The sequence below is a fragment of the Sebastes fasciatus genome, chromosome 4 (assembly GCF_043250625.1).
Source record: "Sebastes fasciatus isolate fSebFas1 chromosome 4, fSebFas1.pri, whole genome shotgun sequence".
In the NCBI taxonomy this organism is placed as follows: Eukaryota; Metazoa; Chordata; class Actinopteri; order Perciformes; family Sebastidae; genus Sebastes; species Sebastes fasciatus.
The window spans coordinates 21,083,272-21,103,308 of record NC_133798.1 but is presented as its reverse complement, the minus strand read 5'-3'; the positions used below and the strand labels follow the sequence as shown (position 1 = coordinate 21,103,308).

The window sequence follows — 20,037 nt, the reverse complement described above, 5'->3', positions numbered from 1 at the left end:
CTATCGACGGCCTTTTACTGTCTCCACTTCTTGGTTTCCCTCCTTCCCTCCATCATTCCTCTCAGACTACCTTTTCCTCCACCTTCTCTCTCCTCCTCTTTGCTAGAAAGCAAACTAATAATAGTTTGCGGTGGAGGCTCAAGTCATGACACATGAAAGGGATCCGAATGAGCACAAGAACAGTGGCTGGTGCTCATTTCTATATTTCAAAGTCTCGTCGTTGTGGTAAACTGAGCCTTTGGCTAATCTCTGGTGAGTGTAAACACTGGAGTAGATAGTCTGATGAAAGGAGTCTCTCAAAGAGGCACAAAATCCAATATGAAATCTGACTCTGGCTGAAATAAGACCTGGATACAAAGACGCAGACATATGGAGAGACAGCAGTGTGTGTGTGTGTGTGTGTGTGTGTGTGTGTGTGTGTGTGTGTGTGTGTGTGTGTGTGTGTGTGTGTGTGTGTGTGTGTGTGTGTGTGTGTGTGTGTGTGTGCGCAGGGTTATATGAAGGTGCTAAGATTTAATTATGCTGCAAAATAGCATTCAGGAAACTAATGCTATAAACAGTAATGTTGAATACGTAGCAAACAGAAGGGGATTAGCAATGAATAACCCCCTGTCATAACATCAGTTCTGCTGAAACGTACAGGAATAATGTGGGATTTATAAAAACCTCAAACATCCGGTGAAAAATCCACAAAAAAGCACATTTCCACATTCTTATCATGCAATTTATAAACATACACCTTGTTTATCAGGTGAAACCACACAGATCACAGAGGCACATCAGTGCACATAACACAGCTGCAAGAGATAGGAACTATAGCATGACTGGGAATGAGAGAGAGTGAGATCGGTGCACGTGATTTACTGCCACACCACCCAAGCTTAGCATACACCTGTACCACACAGCACTGCTCACACTCCCACCACAGCAAGACACTAACACACTAACAGCTCTCCCGCAACCCCACACTGACACCTGGTGGCTCAGCGAGGCAGCAAATCATCACCACACACACAACCGTCTCAGCTGCTCTCGTGGCCCCCGGGGAGCCACACAACGTCATCCTCACACTCTTCAAAAACTTCGCACTGCTGCTTGGTTTTCACAGCAGTATTACAGACGAATACGCAGCGTCTGTTCTTTTGTATTCTGTCAGACGACTGCTGGACCTTGAAAGAAGATACAGCGATGAGCTGGGGTGGATTAATGCATATGGCTGGCCTGGGCTGCAGAGGGCCCCAGATTGGCCAGATTATTGTTAATTATTTAAATGTACTTCAAAGAGAGACATTTTTTTTACACCTATTGGCCCATAAGAAACATTAAAAAAATTAAGCAGTTGGGTAGATTGATTGATGTGGGACAATATGTGGTACACATCTACCCAATCAGCTAATGAACCTGGTCCCATGATGTGACCAGGTTCATAAGGTCAATTTGTTTTTCAAATAATACGTCACTACTGGACAGAATAGTGGCAAAATATCAGAAAGAAAATGTGATCATGAAGCACAAAAATGAAACGCACAACGGCTGAAAGAAAATCCCTAAATTGATAATAAATTTCAAGGCTGTGTGTGTGTGTGTGTGTGTGTGTGTGTGTGTGTGTGTGTGTGTGTGTGTGTGTGTGTGTGTGTGTGTGTGTCAGTGCTCCCCGAGTGTGTATGTGTAATATTCCTAGCACACTTTTACACATGGCACTAAATTACTTTTTTCTGGTAACGTTAAAACCACCTTAATCAACCACTGGCAATGAGTGTAAAAAAAAAAAACACAGCATCAGGCGATTTCAGGACAGTCAGTTTATTGAACAGCAAATTGTGACATGGAACACAATATTTGTTTTTGTTTTTTTCAATTGCATTGTCAACAATGTCTAGAACAACGGTGTCATTCAGCACACATATTCATCTCTTTGCCACAGAGAGTTTGTAGATGGACAGTGGGGTGAAGGTCCTTGTTTTAAAGTGCTATAATGCACAATTCCTCTTGGAGGAAGACAACAGAGGCCCAGACGGCCTCCAAGGTCCCCGCTTGCATCACACATTGTGTTTGTGTTTCCTTCTAGTGTGTGTGTGGCTCCTACTTATTGCATATCAGTGAGCTGGTTCGTGAATGTTTTCAGTGAATGTGTAAAGCACGAATCTTTATATTAATAAACTCTTCACTATAATTATAATACATCTCATAATATCTAAGATACATTCTTATATCTGATTCATTTAGAATATGTAGGCGATATACATTTTGTGGCTAACTGCTGATGGGTGACGTAGGGGACACCATCACACGGGTCTCTTACAATGACCTGTCGTCTCAGCCCTATGGATCAAGTTTAAACAGACATAGATAAACTCTCTTACAAGACTAAAAAGTTAATCTCAATCGACATCTCCACAGAAATAAACCAGACTTTAATCCATATCTGCAAAAGCAGCTTTCCAAAGACTTTGAGTATATTAAAAGTGGGCCACGTGGTCTCTTGTGCCTAATAATCCTTTGTGCTTTCTTTGATTGTATACACTCTATAAGTCATACATTTGGTGTTTTAGAGCTCCTCTGCGTGTACCTGCAGCCCCAGCTGTAGGTGCTGGTCAGAGTACATGGCAGAGGAGTGTGAAAGAGAGAAGGAAAGAGGGAGAGAGAGCATGGGTCTGACAATCAAAGAGAAAAATACCGCAGTGTCACACTAACAACTACACGTCGACTACAGCACTACACAGTCAGACACACACACACACGCACGTATTTAACCAAATGCACAAGGTCAGTGAAAATTCACAGCTGAGTAAAACAAAATGACTTGCACAACATTTTCAAGATTCAACCAAAGAAACGGATTAAAAAAAAAATCTGAAAACAACATGGGAGGGTTGGGGAGGTTCAAAAATCATAACAATAATCTCAACAACACAAAAATAGGCATTAATACAATAACAGCATATATGAGATGAACTGGCGATCGGAATGTTGAAAAACTACGACAGTAATTTATTATAAAGACAACGAGTTCACACGAGTCGACAGGTTTTTTTTCTCCTGTGGCTCAGCTGTCATCTGTCGACATGGCTGGAAGTGCCAGTCCACGTCTAGCAGTTCTGTTGCCCCTCCCTGACCTATGGCTTTCAGTTAAGACATTGATTAACGCATGCGAGCATGTGATTCAGTCGGCACAGCCTTGGTCGTTGGTGCCATCAATGTCATATTGCAGCTACCTCATGAAAGAAGCACCATTCACAGATGTTCGATTTACAGTCTGACATCAGCGGGTCCCTATTGGCCTTGTCCAGGCTGTATCTCACTTTCAGAGCTGTTTCAGTAGTGCCACAGGTCATTCACTTAAAACTACATTCCTACCATCATTACATGATGTTCCGTTTGGTCCTAGTTGATAAAACTTGGGGAAACAGGACTGACCCAACTTAACCAATAGCTCAGGAGAAATGGCACCTCCAAAAAACCCATCCTTGATCTATTCTAGTGTTCCCCTTTGCATACAGTAAAAAACCCTCATCAATATGCTGCATTTAAGTTAAAATAATGTTTGTTGCATTAAAACATGTTCCTTCATTTGACATGTCACCATCATAACATAAAATCACCATAATATGGATTGGAGGGGGGGGGGGGGGGGGGAGGGAGCTGGAGAGGTAGGTGTGCAAATAAGCCATCATGTACAAAACAAACAATTAATCCTAAAACATAAAGTTCATATCATCTGTACAATATAGTTAAGGTGGACACTTTGTCACAGAAAAAAACAACACATACAAATATATAGTGCTATACAGCCTATATAGAAAGGAATATCGATAAATAGACCTCACTCCCACAACTGATAATACATTGAAAAGTTGCATCTACAGTGCAACGGTACAAGTGACGAGCTGCTTGAACAGTGGGAGCGAGGAAGGAATGTGATTGGGTAGTACCCATCAAAGTCACCTTGATCTCCGGCGAGATAAACCAATGGCAGCGCTTCAGTGTTGTGATGCATCAACAAGATACGACTGGGCCGCTTTCCCTCGCAGCTTAAAGCAAACAAAACCTCTAAAGCAAACAGGCCGAGATGTTTGGTAAAAATCATAGAACGCTGACAACACATTGGTTTAATTTTCTGATAAAGAAAGGTTTGTCATTAGCTCTTTGGGTCCTGCCACTGGATTCAAGTTCGGACAAAGAATTTAAATGAACTCATCTGTAAACAATAATGATTATGTCTGGATCTAAGGGGTCTGAACTACTGCAGGGCTGTGGTCGAAAAGTCAAAAAATTACTGTGGTATATTTTCAGGTCTTACACAAGACAGCGGGGCCCCTAAATGCAAACATGGGTGAATAGCATACGTAGAGACATAGGGTCGGACCAAAGTCCAGGGGTTGAAAGATAAACATGTAGATAACGGAGACACACATGGACTTATGCTCAGCTCACATGTTGCATAACATCATGGCAGATGTTGCATAACATCTGAGCCCGATATAAGGAGGCGCGAGAGCCCCGAAGTGCAGGACTTTCAGATTTGAGTTGAGACCTCCGGACGTTCTAGACGTTCGTTATGACATTTGTTGCTTGTTTGTAATAAACTCTATTATACCAAAAAGAACAGTGTCCGCGGAGCATCCTTCCTCATCACTTCAACAGCACTGTCGCAGGAAAGATACGACATTACTTCTAATGTCTTTTCTTAACCACTTTTCCTTGACCTCGATGGAAAACGTCATGAGGTCAAGGAAAGGTGTGAAGGAGAATTCAGAAGGACTCAGGAAAAGACAACCGTGGTGTTCAGAGAATCCGACTGTACTTACACTAGGCTCTGTAATGATGACACAACGGTGGTTATTGATGGTCTGCTGTGGTGAAACTACAATGTTCTGTGGATGGACTACAAAAGGTGCATGCTCGCCCCGTGCGTTCTTAAATAGCTCTTTCAGAGACAGGTTGCCTCAGCCGCGGTGTGTAAAAGAGAGATACCGGTGAAAAATATCACTTCAGGTCCACCACAGGTTGGAATTGAAATAAAAAAGTAATAACTTTGGGTTACCACAAAGTTTATAAGACAAATATTGAGTTATTTTTTTAGTTATGGTGAAGGAGTAGAACCATTACATTTCTTTCTACTCCTTTACGGACATAATATTTATTCATGTTGATTATTTGTTTGCTATGTTTACAGTTCATTGTATTTATTGTTTGTTTATTCTTGTTTTGTTTTTTACTTAATTGTTACTTATTCAAACATGCCCACTCATATTTATCAACATGAATCCCAATTAGTATATGACTGTATGAAAATAATATGCAAGATAAGCATATTGTTTGTTTTCATGAACGGCAGATTGGGGCGTCGCTTTAAAAGTTGAGGCCACAAGGAATTGTGGGGTGGCATTATCTCCTTTCCTTTGGTAAAGGATGGTCCAGTGTATCCTATGCTAAAGGAGATAAGAAAGGAAGCACCTTTCTTTAGCATTTAGAGAATTCGAACAGCTCTCATCATGGCTGCTACTGAGATACTTCCGGGTCATTTCAATCCGTTAGGAACCTTCCTAAGCAAAAAAGACTTTTCGACCACAGCCCAGCTAAGGTCTTACTGGCTCGACAATGGATGACTGTACTCCTGAGGCCTCAGCATGTGATGTCTGACCATTTGTCAGCATAATTACTAAATATCTACTCATAATCTGGCATTCTATTAAAATTGCAACCCATTTAGTGCTCAGAGCTTTTATCTGAACCCACAATGAGTCACACAGGGCAGAAAACCGCTCTTTGTGAACTGACATTTTTTTAAAGCGTGCAGCACTTTTGGCCACAATCCAATCACTGATGATGTCACAGCATGTGTTTCCCATCATCCCTTGAAGGCAAAACCCCCCGCTGTAACATCACTGATTGGGGTGTGGCCACAACTACAACATCCTTGACAGTTTTTCGACCCACAGAAAGAAGCACAGAGGCAGTTTTAAACAATGCGTGTGTGTAGTTTGGTAGCGCGTAATGCCCAAATGTTGTCCCTTCAGTCTAGGGTGCGACTACGAAACAGGAGATATCTTTTTTTCACGGAGGAAAAACAGTCGAATCATTGTGGTAGTTCTAAATATCAGATGGAACCTGATCTATTTAAAAAGCCAAGGCAATGAAAGTCTGCTGCTCGGAGCTGAATGGCTGAGTTCATTACAACCTCTTACAGGAAGGGATGTGGCGTCTGAGGACAGATCATAGCTCATCACATTCCCACACAGAGGCCATACTATAGTTTTAATTCTAAGTATACTATCTTTTAAGACATAAGGTCTGGGGGAATTCTTTGAATAGCATTTCATTAAATAGTCTCTTCTTCTAATGTTCTCAAATATCTTTCTAAGTAAAGTATGTGCATTTTTTTTAGTTAGTTATGGTGTATAATTGTCAATAGATCACACGCATTAGTCTCGGTCATTCAGAGACTAATGCTGTGTAAAATTAGGTAGTGTAGGGCGTGCAGGACTGCAGCAACCTAGGGCAGTACATGTACTTTGAAAATTCCACAATCATATTCATAAAATACAGTAAAATGCTGTAATTAAACAGCGATATTCCTTTAAAACTTCAACTGATATTTGTGGCTTAATTTCCAGAGAGCTAGCTCAGCATGCCTTCTGGATTTTTTTGTGTGCCACCACAGGCAGCTTGGCAAACAAAGGCTCCCTCCTAAACTATTTCGACATTCAACACAACAAATTCAAAAACGACATGTACTGATCGGTCATGCTTTTGACCCATCGAAAAATTTCTTTCAGAATGAGATGAAAATCCTCACGCGGCTGGCGTGATGCCTTGTGGGAGGGAAAGGCAGATGTGCTTCTTAGTTGTCTTTTTTAGGCAACAAGCTGAGGAGAAATTCACCCACGCCCAGGAAGTAGATCACCTGGGCGATGCCAAACAGAGGTGCGATGACCAAGGCTCGACAGTAGGCTCCCTTCAGGAAAGCTGATGGACCCTCGTTACGCATGATTTTCCTAGAGAACAAATAAGAGATAAATATTATATTTAAAGTGAAACATACAGACAGCACTAGTTATGTAGAGGTGTGGTGTTGGTTTATCTCTATTTTAATTTGTGTTTCTTGTAGGGCTGTCAAAGTTAACGCAATAATAACGCATTAACGCAAATTTGTTTAAACGCCATTCATTTCTTTAACGCATTAACGCAACTTCCAATTTTTAGGTTGTAGCGGGAGAAGATACTGACATCATATGAAACTACAAAACCTAAGGAATCCATTGGTACCAACCATGTCATACTACCCTGTCGAGAAGGAGGCTAAATAACGCTCCAAACTTGCGTTAAACTTTGGCGAGGAAAAACTGGCATGGTCATTTTCAAAGGGGTCCCTTGACCTCTGACCTCAAGATATGTGAATGAAAATGGGTTCTATGGGTACCCACGAGTCTCCTCTTTACAGACATGCCCACTTTATGATAATCACATGCAGTTTGGGGCAAGTTATAGTCAAGTCAGCACACTGACACACTGACAGCTGTTGTTGCCTGTTGGGCTGCAGTTTGCCATTTTGTGATTTGAGCATATTTTTATGCTAAATGCAGTACCTGTGAGAGTTTCTGGACAATATTTGTCATTGTTTTGTGTTGTTAATTGATTTCCAATAATAAATATATACATACATTTGCACTCCCATGTTAATAAGAGTATTAAATACTTGACAAATCTCCCTTTAAGGTACATTTTGAACAGGTAAAAAATGTGAGATTAATTGTGATTAACTATGGACAACCATGCGAATAAATATTAGATATTAGATTAAATATTTTAATTGATTGACATCCCTAGTTTCTTAATAATCTATCAGCTGTATTGTTTGTTGTTTCTGTTGTTGTTTTAATAGTTTTTTGAGACACTCTTATGATGATAATGCAATCCATTTTGACTTGACTATACACGCAGCATCACACATGCTGCAGCAGTAAAGACATAATGAGGTCACCTGATACAGTCAGTCACTCCGCTGTACGTGTCTTCTGTGCTCCCTCGGGTCAGCGACTGCAGTCTAGTCTTTATCACTGCAACACACACAGAGCTCGGGTGAATATACGACATCAACGAGCGGTGCACGCATCGCTGTAACAACGTTCACAGTCCCGCTCCTCACCGTCGACAGGGTTGACAGCGACAGCCGCCGTGCTCCCTGCGAGGCAGCCTGATATAAACGACACGTAGAAAGGAGCGGGCCCGTCTGCGCCTCTTTTGCCCAGGTTGTTCAGGTTGGCAAAGAGGGGGAAGTAGATGACGGAGAAAGGAACATCCCTGCAAAAAGATAGAGATATAAGGCAGTAAGTCATGTGAAGTTCATTGCAGTAAACTAGTTAAAACTAGTTGCCAGATGTGTTTTACCTGAGCAACGTGGCACCGAGGCCCTTATACAGCCCAGCGATGCCCTTTTCACTCAATAATTGTCTGGTGAGCTGCATGGCTGTCTGGGACTTCGCCACAGTACCTTCCACCACCGTCTCTGGCATCAGCTTCCTCTGAGCCTCTATGGAGCATAAGGAACACAACATGAATAAGCTTCATATAAAGCCTCTAGAAACAAGCAATGCTAAGAACAGGTATGTGGGCAGACATTTTGAATTCATAACAGTAATAAGAAACCAGAATAAAGCTGTTGTAATCTCTGACATGACCACATGAGGCCACTATTTCTCCAGGTTATCGCCTTCACTTCATTCTTTGCTAAAGCAGCCATCTGGATTTCATTTCCTCTCACCAATTCGTCCAGCATCTTGGAGCTGGATTTTCAGCATCTCCATAGGAGTTGTGACAATAACCTGCAACAAAAAAGAAAATAAAGGGGTCAGGTACAACATATGCACACTGTGAACAAGGGATAATTAGTCTGTCAGGCCAAACATGTGTCCAGTGTAAAGCTTCTGGCATTAGCTACGTGTCAACTCTTGTTTTCCTCTGTAATCCACACAGTAGTAACTAGTTAACTGGATTAAGGGTGAGATGGCCATGTTCTCAGCCGCAATCTTAATCCAAGGTCTGCTACACTTAATCTAATCATGTTCCTCGCGCTTGAAGCCTTTGTCCTCATTGACAAGAGGCATTTCCCTCTGACTCACTCACTCAGTGCACACGGTCAAGAGCTCTCACAGCGTCTTATCTGATCACTCAAAGCTAGCTGCCAGCCTGCTAACAGGACAACATTTCAGTAGTTCGAAATTATTCATGAAAATGCGACACTACAGGTCACATTTAGATCACAGATAACAGGGACAACCTACAGAGACAAACTGTGAGCATGTTTGTGCAACTACCTCCTCTCATTCGAACGTGCTCGTGGCTAATTCTAGCTGCAGGCAGGTGATAAATGAGGCGATGGCTGAGGCCCAGTGGTGTGTGTGTGTGTGTGTATGTGTGAGCTGACACTGGCAGCGCTAATGGCGGCACTTCCAGATGGAGAACAGGAGGATGCAATTAAAGCGGCACCTCACTCACTCACCTGGCATGTACCTGCCCCGCACCCAGCCAGCATCTCTTTGGGAAGAGTGAGTTTTCTGAAAGGGAAAAACAAAAGACGACATAAAGCTCAGATTAATGGAAGCACTTGAGTGTGAGAGCCAGACAACTTTATTACTGCAGTCCTAGAAAAAAGGAGTCGTCACCACCTGCGTTGGTGATGATAATCTTTGTCTTCTATATCAACATGTCAGGCACAAGGGCAGATTAATAATTCACAAGGTGAGCGGCTGGGCCAGACAAGTCAATCATTCATCAGCTCGCATGTTTGTCACCATAGCGATGGAGATAAATGCCCCAGAAGCCTTCAGGTTTATCATGGGGGGGGGGGACAATGGGTGGGTGATTGACTTTAGCAACACCAGATGATGGTTGCTAATGTATGACGATGTGTGATACCATCATGTGCTAATTTTCAGGGCTTCCGCTGACACACGTACAAGGAATTCCGTATTTTTAAACCAGACAGCTAACGGACCACTGCGAAATACTCAGTGCCTTTCGGAGAAGACGACAGGGCGGTGGAGGATTAACTAGAGCCTTGGTGAGAATACAGACAGCTAATGTGTCAGTTTACATGTTAGTAAACACGCCAGTTAATCACAGTGTGAACGAGGGGAGTGGGTGTGTGTCAGTCAGCCTGTCGGCACGTTCATGCCTCACCCATCCTTGGAGAGGTGTTGCCTGAAGAAGTCGTTGGCAGCCAATTTGATGGCTTTCTCTGGCGTGACTAGTGTTAAGTTCACCGCCGCTCCTGGGAGGATAAAAAAGGACAGAGAGCAAGAAAGAGAAAAAAACAGAGAAAGGAGAGAGAGAATGAGAGGTAATTGCCTGCAGCAGTGAGAAACAGATGATCCCTGTATTTGGTGTCTGAAGCCTCACTGTGAAGCTGAAAGTAATCACAACCGTATGCTACCTAACAGCTTTGATGCTCTCGTTGTTTACATTTCAGTGAGCTCAGACATGAATCACAAGAACTTAAATTAAAAAAAAACGTACCTCGGTACATCCCAAAATACCCCTCTGACCGGATGGTCTTAATAAGGCAATCGGACCTGAAACACAACAGTTGTGGCATGTTATTTACGTATAAATCTGATGATAAACTGGATGATACTGCTGATTAGTCCTGACTTCTGACTATAGAGCGCTCCAGGGATGACGTATTTTTGAAGAACAACTAGGAAGTTAGCATCGCCCTGGTTCCCTCGACGAAAAGCCAATGGGATTCTTCCATTTGAATTATTGCAGAAAATAAGCTCTGTGGCAAACAAACGTTTATGATACTTGCATGTTTTGATCTGTAAGATAATCTTCAGAAATTTAACAATACTTTTATGATTTTTGAAGCATAAATGCAAACGTCAGAAGTAAAAAGCCAACGTTAGGCTATAAACTAACTACACCACGGTCGCATGAGCGTGAGTTTACACAACGAGACTGTAAAGGCAGACGAGTCGACGTGATGACGTTTAGTAGTCTCATTTAGCCACTTGTTAGGAACCGCCTTTTTTAAGAAAAGTGCTAAAATGCTAACTCATTTCCCGATTTTAGGACTGATTCCGGTAGCACTCTATATGTTTATATGTTGATATGCAAATGTCAGATACGGAAATGTCATACATGCTGGTGTAAAGGCGACATCCATTTTGCTGGTTTTGCAAGCGAGTCTTGGCCAGGTCAATGGGAAACACACAGGTCACTCCAATTAGGCCAGCGATCCCCCCATTGATCAATTTGGCAGGCAAACTGGATGAGAGACAAGAATATGAAACGGTTAATAGATGTAAACAAGGCCACGGCGCTGATGTATTTGTAGTCGTTCCACACTCCACCTCACCTGATCTGCTTGTCAGCCATTTATGTGAATCCCCGGCTGGTCAAAGTATCAATCTGTCTGTCAGCTAGTCACTCTGTGGTCGGTTTGTTACAGTTGTGGGTTGCTATCCAGGTGGGATTATGTGGCTTGATTGTGCTTTTTTCCGCTCGTCTAGCTTGCAGTTGATGTTAATTCAAGTTAGGGGATATCTGTAAAGAAACAGGACAGGTCACATTAAACACTCTCATAAAGTGGCTGTTAACAAAACCGCTCCAACAAAATAGAGGATCAGTACATTTCAAAGGTTATAATGAAGCAATGTTGCCTTCACAAACATTACAACATATACTTGCTTTTAGTAACACGGGGTTACACCACCTAGATATACTGCAAAAAATCAATATCAGTTGGTTAGAGCTGCAACTAATGATTGTTTTCATTATGAATTAATAGTTTGGTATATAAAATGTCAGAAAACTGTGCATCACAATTTACTAAAGCCCAAGGTAGTGTGATTAATTTGTCAAAGTTAACGCAGTAATAACACTAGTGAAGATACTGGTATCATATGAAACTAGAAAATCGAAGGAATCCATTTGTACCTACCATGTCATACTAGCTTGACACGAAGGAGGCTAATTAACGCTCCAAAGTGTGTACACACGAGTCTCCCCTTTACAGACACGCTTTATGATAATCACATGCAGTTTGGGGCAAGTCATAGTCAAGTCAGCACACTGACACACTGACAGCTGTTGTTGCCTGTTGGGCTGCAGTTTGCCATGTTATGATTTGAGCATATTTTTTATGCTAAATGCAGTACCTGTGAGGGTTTCTGGACAATATTTATCATTGTTTTATGATGTTAATTGATTTCCAATAATAAATATATACATACATTTGCATAAAGCAGCATATTTGCCCACTCCCATGCTGATAAGAGTATTAAATACTTGACAAATCTCCGTTTAAGGTACATTTTGAACATTAAAAAATGTGTAATTAATTTGTGATTAATTGCGATTAACTATGAACAATCATGCGATTAATCGCGATTAAATATTTGAATCAATTGACAGCCCTAATCATAAGTGTCCAACATGAGATGGAAGTGCTAGTGTGGGGTGTCGAGGTATATATATATATATGTATATATATATATATATATACATATATATATATATAATAGTTACTTATTAATCCCTAAATAGGGACAATAGCACAAGATACATTTCCATAGTTCCATAATTAGGCAAAATTGATAGCTCCTTAAAATAGATCTTTAGCCATCACTGTAGAAGGACTTTCTGTTTAAACAAATCTATCATCACTGAAACATCTGTGTGTCATGCGTGTCCTTCAACACTCGTTTGCTTATGCATGAACTCTCTGATTGTACTGTACATACTGTATATGGGTCGCCATGTACAGGGGAAGTTCTGTCCTCTGTGTGCTGAAACAGTCATTTCTGAGCAAACAAATGAAATATGTTTGACCTGGCCGAGAAGATGCTCCATATTTTTGGTACAGAATGCCCTCAGTGTGAAAAGATGCTTCCCATTTCCTCTTTTCATTCTCTCCACCCCCTTCATCCACCAATCACAACCTGCCTCTACGTGTGCAACCTGCCTCCTCCTCCTCTCCTCCTCCTCACCGGCCCTCCCCAATCATTTCCCTCAGTCACGAGTCACGACTCACAAACACAGCTTTTCCGTCTCAGATCTTTGCTGACTTGCGGGTTTTCTTAGTGAAGTGCATCTGTGCTGCGTATGACAAATCATATCACTAATTCCTCACATTCTGTTTCAGAGAGATTGCACAGCAGGATGTTTAGGTTTCTGGGCGTGAATGCAGCTGTGGTCTGGTGTGTTTGGTTTGGATGGGGACTTGAGGCCCCCGCTGGCTGCTCCAGAGGTGGAGGAGGGAGGAGGAGATGGGGTTTCAGAGCAGGTCAGCGAGCCGAGCCGCCTCTCTGGTCTCTCTTGGCTGGGTTTCTCCTCTCGGCTCCCTGGAGCCGACTTCACAGCCTTCCTCACCGTTTCTCATCCAGCTGTGATTACACACACATTTTCACTTTAACCACGCTACTTTTGTTTCCCCATTTCCTGTCACTGACTTCCTCCTGAACTTAACTCCACAGTCAGCACACTGATTCTCTTCAAACAATAATTTACAGACGACTATACGCTGTCAGTAATAGGACTGAGGAGATAATGTATGGTGCATAGAGCGCTGCAGTCTTACATGAGTCACTCATCAAACCATTCTCCCTCCTTCCCATCACGCTCGCGGCTTTACTCGTCCACTCCGGTTTCTTCTAGACCACACCACTGTGTCTGCGCCAGGATATTTATTTGACCCGCAGTCATAGCTTGGCTGTATTGTCTTGTCATGACAATTGGAGTCTGTATGGAAACAACTAGCCTCAACGTGCAGAATCCGCAGCACACAGTGGCATCACTCATCAACGAAATCTCCAAGGAATTCCTTTTATTCTCACAGTAAGAGAAAGACACAACAAACTGTTAGGAAACTGCAGTGGAACTGGTATTTCATCTCTCCAGACCCGCATCACTACACCACTTTAGAGGCCGCAAAGGGTTGCAAGGTCATTTTTCAAATCACTACCATAGACTGTATATAAGAAGAGGACGTAGTCACCGTGACTTCGCCCATTGGTTTGTGGACTGCCGTTTTGAAGCCTCGAGTTCGACATTTTGGCCATCGCCATCTTGGTATTTGGTCGTCGCCATGTCGTTTTTTTTGCAACCAGAAGTGACACGAGAGATTGGAGCTAAGTACAACCGAACGCTGAATAAGACGTTTTCTAAAAGGTTATAATTAACTTTCATGAACTGAAAACACACTATGAAAGGGTTAAAGTTGTAAGACGAAAAACATGGATAATTCCAGACCGGACAATGCCGTGGTATCGACCTGTCAATCGCAAGATAGCCACACACTAAAGCATACCCTGCTTTATGGTCTATTTGACTCTAGATGGAACCATAATTTACTAAATGAACATCATGCTGTATTGAAGAAGACTTGAAACTAGCGATTGAGACCATAAACTCATGTTTACAATGTTTACTGAGGTAATAGATCAAGTGAGAAGTAGGCTCATTTTCTCATAGACTTCTATACAATCAGACTTCTTTTTGCAACCAGAGGAGTCGCCCCCTGCTGGATATTAGAAAGAATGCAAGTTTAAGGCACTTCAGCATTGGCTTCACTTCTCAGACCCTTAGGTAGCCCAGAAGGTTCACTACACAATTAAAGAGGAGAGTTACTTAAAGACAAAAAATAAAACTTCTTTATCCAACTAGCCAACCACAAGTGACTGGAAATCACTCTTAAACACACATTCACACAGAGGTCATATTTTACAGTATTCACCTCCAGAGCAGATAAGCACTGATGAGTAAACAATAGACAAGGTGATTGTGAAACTTGCCCGCAGAACCTTGAACCTAACGACTTAACTCAGACAGACATTGGACACACTTGATTAAAGAGTCAGTGGAGCACCTACTGAGATAACAGTTGAGTTTTTGACCCTTGTTCATCAGTTCAACTTGAACAATGAAGCAATAAACACTGTTTTACTGACAAGGATACTGAAAATGTGTGTTGAACCATGTCAGTAAAGCAGCAAGCAATCTTCTTTTGCTAGACGTTAGGATATTATAAATGAATAAATTGTAATAAATTCCAAAAAACGTTTTACTTAAACCTTTAAAATATGTAATTACAAGTTCATGGACCAATGTTTATATAAATTTAAATGCTCATAGGTAGTGTATGTAATGATCCAGTTCATATAATCCCACAAATGTGGGGCAGAGGGTGTCAGCACACAAATTTACATATAATTTATGAATGACACCAAATGTTATATAAGGTGCAGTGATGTAATAGAATAATGTATCAATCAAACACGGGGACAATGATCATAAATAGGACATTATGACATGATTTTTAAAGGATGTTGACTCACCTGAAATGTCAGCTGATTATTATGTAAATAAGGTATTATGTAGAAGAAAACGATGAATAAAATATTCATAACACAACACAGGCTCTTAAATGTTTCTGGAATTAGTTTCAATACAACAACATCAAGGACATAATTTTTGGACATTTAAGATTTAAGACTTATACTGGGATGATAGCTGGTAACAACTGTGTAACATTTTAGGTAACCTTTTTCCACCTCTTTTAATTATCAGCAACATTTACTTAAAGTGTCAAAAGTAAAAGTACTAATAATGCAGAAGGACTCCTGTCACAGTGTTATATAAATAAAGAATATTATATTATTGTTTTTATGATTGACAAATACATGCAAGATCATTGTAATGTTATAGTTCTTCAATGTGGAGACAATTTTAGAGTTTAGTTTGTTTACCAATGGATAGATTAGCAGTAGTAGAAGTACTGCATAATATACTATATCATGTTTTTTATGTAAAAAGTAACTTGGATCTTTAGGTGTCAAGTAAATGTAGTGAAGTAAAAAAAAAAAAAACATGTATAAAGTATCAGAATGAAAATACCCAAGTAAAGTACAAGTGAAATTGTACTTAAGTTCAGTGCAAAGCATACATGTAGCCAGCTGCTTCTACTAATCTGCTCTAAGGCTTGTCTCAATCACAAAGACTCACAAAAAGATCAACATAACCCTGCAGATACTGAAAATCTGGAGGCAAATCCACACCAGTTAATTTCCTATGCAAAACTCAATGCAAATGATTTTCCACTCATTCAAAACAACTAGAGAAAAAAATGTACCTTATCCATCACAGTTCCTTGGCTACCTCTCTGCCCTCCAGTGCCAAACAGAGTAAAGGTCCTGCTGACTAAATGACTAAATCAGTTTGCTTAATGACAGCAGGAAGTCAGTGGCAACACTGACAAAGCACTGTGGGTAGTCAGCACTTCGCTCACGTGACTATGGTTGCTCGAAAAAGACAGCAAAAGAAAGGAAAATCACACGTATCCTTCCTCATTATCTCAGAGCAGGCGGTTGTTACCAGTCCATCTGTCTCACATGTACTGGTTTGATTAACGCACTGTGTGTTCCTGCAATCCTCTATCAGATGTCAAGTACAGCACAAATCTCCCTTCTGAACACATTATTTTCTATACAAGACACATGAATTTGTCTATTATTAGTCTACGGCAAAGCTACTATTAATATACGCTAGTATTATATGGCTTACATGCAGTTTGATATGTCCTTGTGTATATTTGTTTGGATTAGGTTTTAAATAGTTCTCTGCACTGACAGCTGTATGCCTATACTGTTCTTCACAACAAACCTCACAGCTGCTGTCGTGCTCTTACCGTGCTTTTTTTAAATAAAGGTTTATGAAATGCAGTCTATTTTTGGACATCTAGAGCACTGCGGAAACAAGGGATGAAATTTGTGGTGTCACATAAATCTGATTACTATTCCCTCTTCCCTACAGCCTCGGGATTATAAACCTAATTCCTATTTAGGAAAGCTCTCCCGCAATCTCCATTTACAACCAGGGGAGTGATATGGGCACAGCGATGCATTGAGGTGCTCTACACATTACAGTCATTAAACCTGCACAGTTATGCAATGTTGTTATTACCTGCTGTAGAAATAACAAGCTGGATTTAACAAGCAGCACAAATGCCCTTTCAGTACACAGAGGTGGTGCAGTGTTTAGTTCCACAGGTATCTCTGGTGGCCCAGTTTCATGAGTCACCTGGGGCTTGTCTCTTGTCTCTCCTCTGTTTTGCCGCCCTCTCAGCTTTCCCCCAAACTTGATAGGAAAATAATGATACCACTGTGAGTGGACTTTCCTTTGAAAAAAAGCTAAATGCAACATTGAAGCATCGTATTACAGTTGGCAGATTACAGTAAGGCCTTGAATGGCCTGAAGGACTGTAACACTCACACAGCATCTTCCCACGGCACGGCTACACGCCACTTCCATTCAGTGCACATAAACCAGTGACATTTAGTAGTCCTTGCCACTGGGATTTTTAGGAAATGCTTTACGGTTGTAGTCCTGCATGCAGATTAAATGGATATTTAACATAATGTTGTTTTCTACTTAAAGCAGCAGTCGGTCGAAATGGAGCAAATATGATTAAAAAAAAGTTATTTTTATAAAACGGTCATTATATCCTGACAGTAGTGCATGAGACAGTTAATCTGCAAAAAATCACGTGCCTCTGTGTCCTCCGGTGCTCCTAACGGCATATGCAAGATTTCACAGCCCTGAGGAAAACAACCAATCAGAGCCGAGCTGGAGCCTGCTGTCTCCGAGCAGCTGTCAATCACTCACAAACTCCGATCAGAACGGTCAAACTAGGCAGCGCTGATCAAATATTAATCAATATTCTGTTACTGTAATGCCTATTTCCCGCGTAAAATGTTTTCAGAAACATCTTGTAGTGTACTGTTTAGCTGTAAAATGAAAATGTTGGTGACCTGGCAGCCATGTTGAGATCTGTTGAGGAAATACCAAGCACCGCCCACCAGCCGGAGCACAGCCAATAGGAACGCTCAATAGGAACGCTCTCTCTCTGAAATTCAATTCAATTCAATTCAATTCAATTTATTTTTATATAGCGTCAAATCATAACAGAAGTTATCTTAAGACGCTTTATATATAGAGAAGGTCTTAGACCGTACTCTATAGTTTAGAGACCCAACAAGAGATCCCACCAAGAGCATTGCACCGGAGCGCGCTGTGGCCAGGAAAAACTCCCCATTTAGCGGGAAGAAACCAGCTCTAGGAGACCTGAAATGACCTGTGATTGGCCAAAGTCTCCCGTCACGGGCTAGATTATTTAAAGCCTGAAAACAGAGCCATGAGGAGGTGCAGAGGTCTCTCAGAGCACTTGAATTACAATATAATGAAAGGTTATTATGGAAATGTTGCCCAATAATGCCAAAAACATTCTGCCTACTGCAGGCTTAATGACAGTAAAGCAATGTTTTCAGCATTACCAGTACAACAGTTCCATTGGAAAACACAGGATGTCACCCTACACCCATGAATGGCTCACCTCATCAATTATTTCAAGGCTGAAGCTTTTATTACCTTACACAGCTTGGCCTCATCATAACCTACACACAATGCACTGGGAAGACTCCTCTTGAAAGGATGCATTACTTCTTGACATCTTGCTCAGCAGTTAAATGTCTCCCTTCTGTGAGGCGTTCAAGGCCTCAGCAGTGGGTAACAAAGATATAGCCTCGAGCAGGCAAGATATTCAGCAATTAATAATGATTTAATTATCTCACCTTCCTTTCATCCTGTCCGTAGAAGTAACAGTATGTTAATGTTTAGCTAGTGAGTTATGAGTAGCTTCACGTCTCTCTACCAATGAAAAAAGGAGGTGGGTACGGTTGAAGTGGGTTTACCCTTCACTACAAACACATGATAATTACATCCTGCTGTGTGTGGTAACATCCAAAACACCAAAGCAAGCTAACATATCCATACAAACTGATAATATTATTATTAATAATAATAATAATAATAATAATAATAATAATACATAACCGTTACACCTGTCACCTCGTCGGTTTTATGGGTAAAATATGACGAGGCGCTTGAACGTCACATTAACCGTTATTTTAGAACGTTCACATTCATAACCGTTGGGAGTTCTACATTCTAACAGCCGTTAATATTCAAAAACCACCATATGTAACGGTATAAAATATGCTATAGGCTCGCCACATAACGGACATTATTATCTTACAACGAAGCGGCAACACATACAATCACACTACTAGCTAGCTTTTCATCTCGTTTTTTTAAATAGGACATTTAACGCTAGCTTGGTACGTCGCCTCACGTTATTCTCAGGTAACGGCTTCTATTCATTCTCTGAACAAGACATCACGACTCACAACCAGACTTTGTGTCTGCCTGTCAGAGGTGAGTAGCTTCACGTTTCTCTACCAATGAAAACAGGAGGTGGGTACGGTTTAAAGTGGGTTTACCCTCCACTACCAACACATGATAATTATTACACCATCACTACGGGAGCGGAAGCCGGCAGAAATTCGGTAACCGGTCCGGTTGCTGTGTGTGGTAACATCCAAAACACCAAGCTAACATCTCCATACAAACTGATAATAATACATAACCGTTACACCTGTCACCGACGGCTCGTCAGGTCTTATGGGTAAAATATGACGTTTGAACGTCACATTAACCGTTATTTTAGAACGTTCACATTCATAACCGTTAGGATTTTACATTCTATTATGTAGCCGTCAAACCCACCATATGTAACGGTAGAAACATAACGCCACATAACGGACATTATTTAAACTGCCTCTTACAACGATTTACTATCTTTACATCTCGTTTTTTTTTTTATAGGACATTTAACGCTAGCTTGATATACGTCGCCTTCACGTTATTCTCAGGTAACGGCTTCAATTCATTCTCTGATCATCACGATTCTCACAACAAGACTTTTTAACTGCATCCCGTTATATCTTTCTACATACCACATATAGAGCCGTTTCCGTTACCTCTCCCGGTGTGGTTGCAGTGTGAAATCAAAGACTCTCTTGTATCTTTGGCTTGACAGACCGACAATCGCTAACCTACCTACCGGTGTTCCTAGCATTGGAGTCCAGCGGAGGAAGGTGGAGGAGGAGGGAGAGTGAGAGAGCAGGGGAGGAAGGAGGG

The 20,037-nt window shown here is 41.3% G+C and overlaps 1 protein-coding gene and 1 long non-coding RNA gene across 9 annotated transcripts in view; one reads left to right on the top strand and one right to left on the bottom strand.

Moving 5' to 3' along the window:
• LOC141766169 (uncharacterized) overlaps positions 1-20,037 on the top strand; it is a 29,135-nt gene that overhangs the window by 4,811 nt on the left and 4,287 nt on the right. The window lies entirely within an intron of this gene.
• slc25a22a (solute carrier family 25 member 22a) lies at positions 1,788-20,008 on the bottom strand. Of its 8 annotated transcripts, none has more exons than XR_012593580.1 (12): positions 19,854-20,008; positions 11,360-11,547; positions 11,143-11,268; positions 10,519-10,574; positions 10,183-10,273; positions 9,503-9,557; positions 8,765-8,825; positions 8,392-8,533; positions 8,150-8,304; positions 7,985-8,060; positions 4,673-6,998; positions 1,788-4,276 (listed from the first exon to the last, which is right to left on the bottom strand). XR_012593580.1 is itself a non-coding variant. In XM_074632772.1 (11 exons), the coding sequence occupies exons 2-11, from the start codon at positions 11,377-11,379 to the stop codon at positions 6,845-6,847; spliced, it is 936 nt and encodes a 311-aa protein (XP_074488873.1). In that variant the 5' UTR covers positions 11,380-11,547; positions 18,630-18,705; the 3' UTR covers positions 4,616-6,844. The 8 variants fall into 8 exon arrangements, 6 of the variants coding, with proteins under 6 accessions (XP_074488873.1, XP_074488874.1, XP_074488870.1 ...); XR_012593581.1 differs by lacking the exon at positions 19,854-20,008 and adding an exon at positions 16,133-16,309; XM_074632772.1 differs by lacking the exons at positions 1,788-4,276; positions 19,854-20,008 and adding an exon at positions 18,630-18,705 and having other exon boundaries at positions 4,616-6,998.

What these genes read in the sequence shown, in the direction of transcription:
- slc25a22a (XM_074632767.1), bottom strand. Translation starts at nt 11,379, where the DNA reads ATGGCTGACAAGCAGATCAG. An exon ending in CTCGGTGCCACGTTGCTCAG is followed by an intron (nt 8,305 to 8,391) that starts GTAAAACACATC and finishes ATCTTTTTGCAG; the next exon opens with GGATGTTCCTTTCTCCGTCA. An exon ending in CGCTGTCAACCCTGTCGACG is followed by an intron (nt 8,061 to 8,149) that starts GTGAGGAGCGGG and finishes TGTGTGTTGCAG; the next exon opens with TGATAAAGACTAGACTGCAG.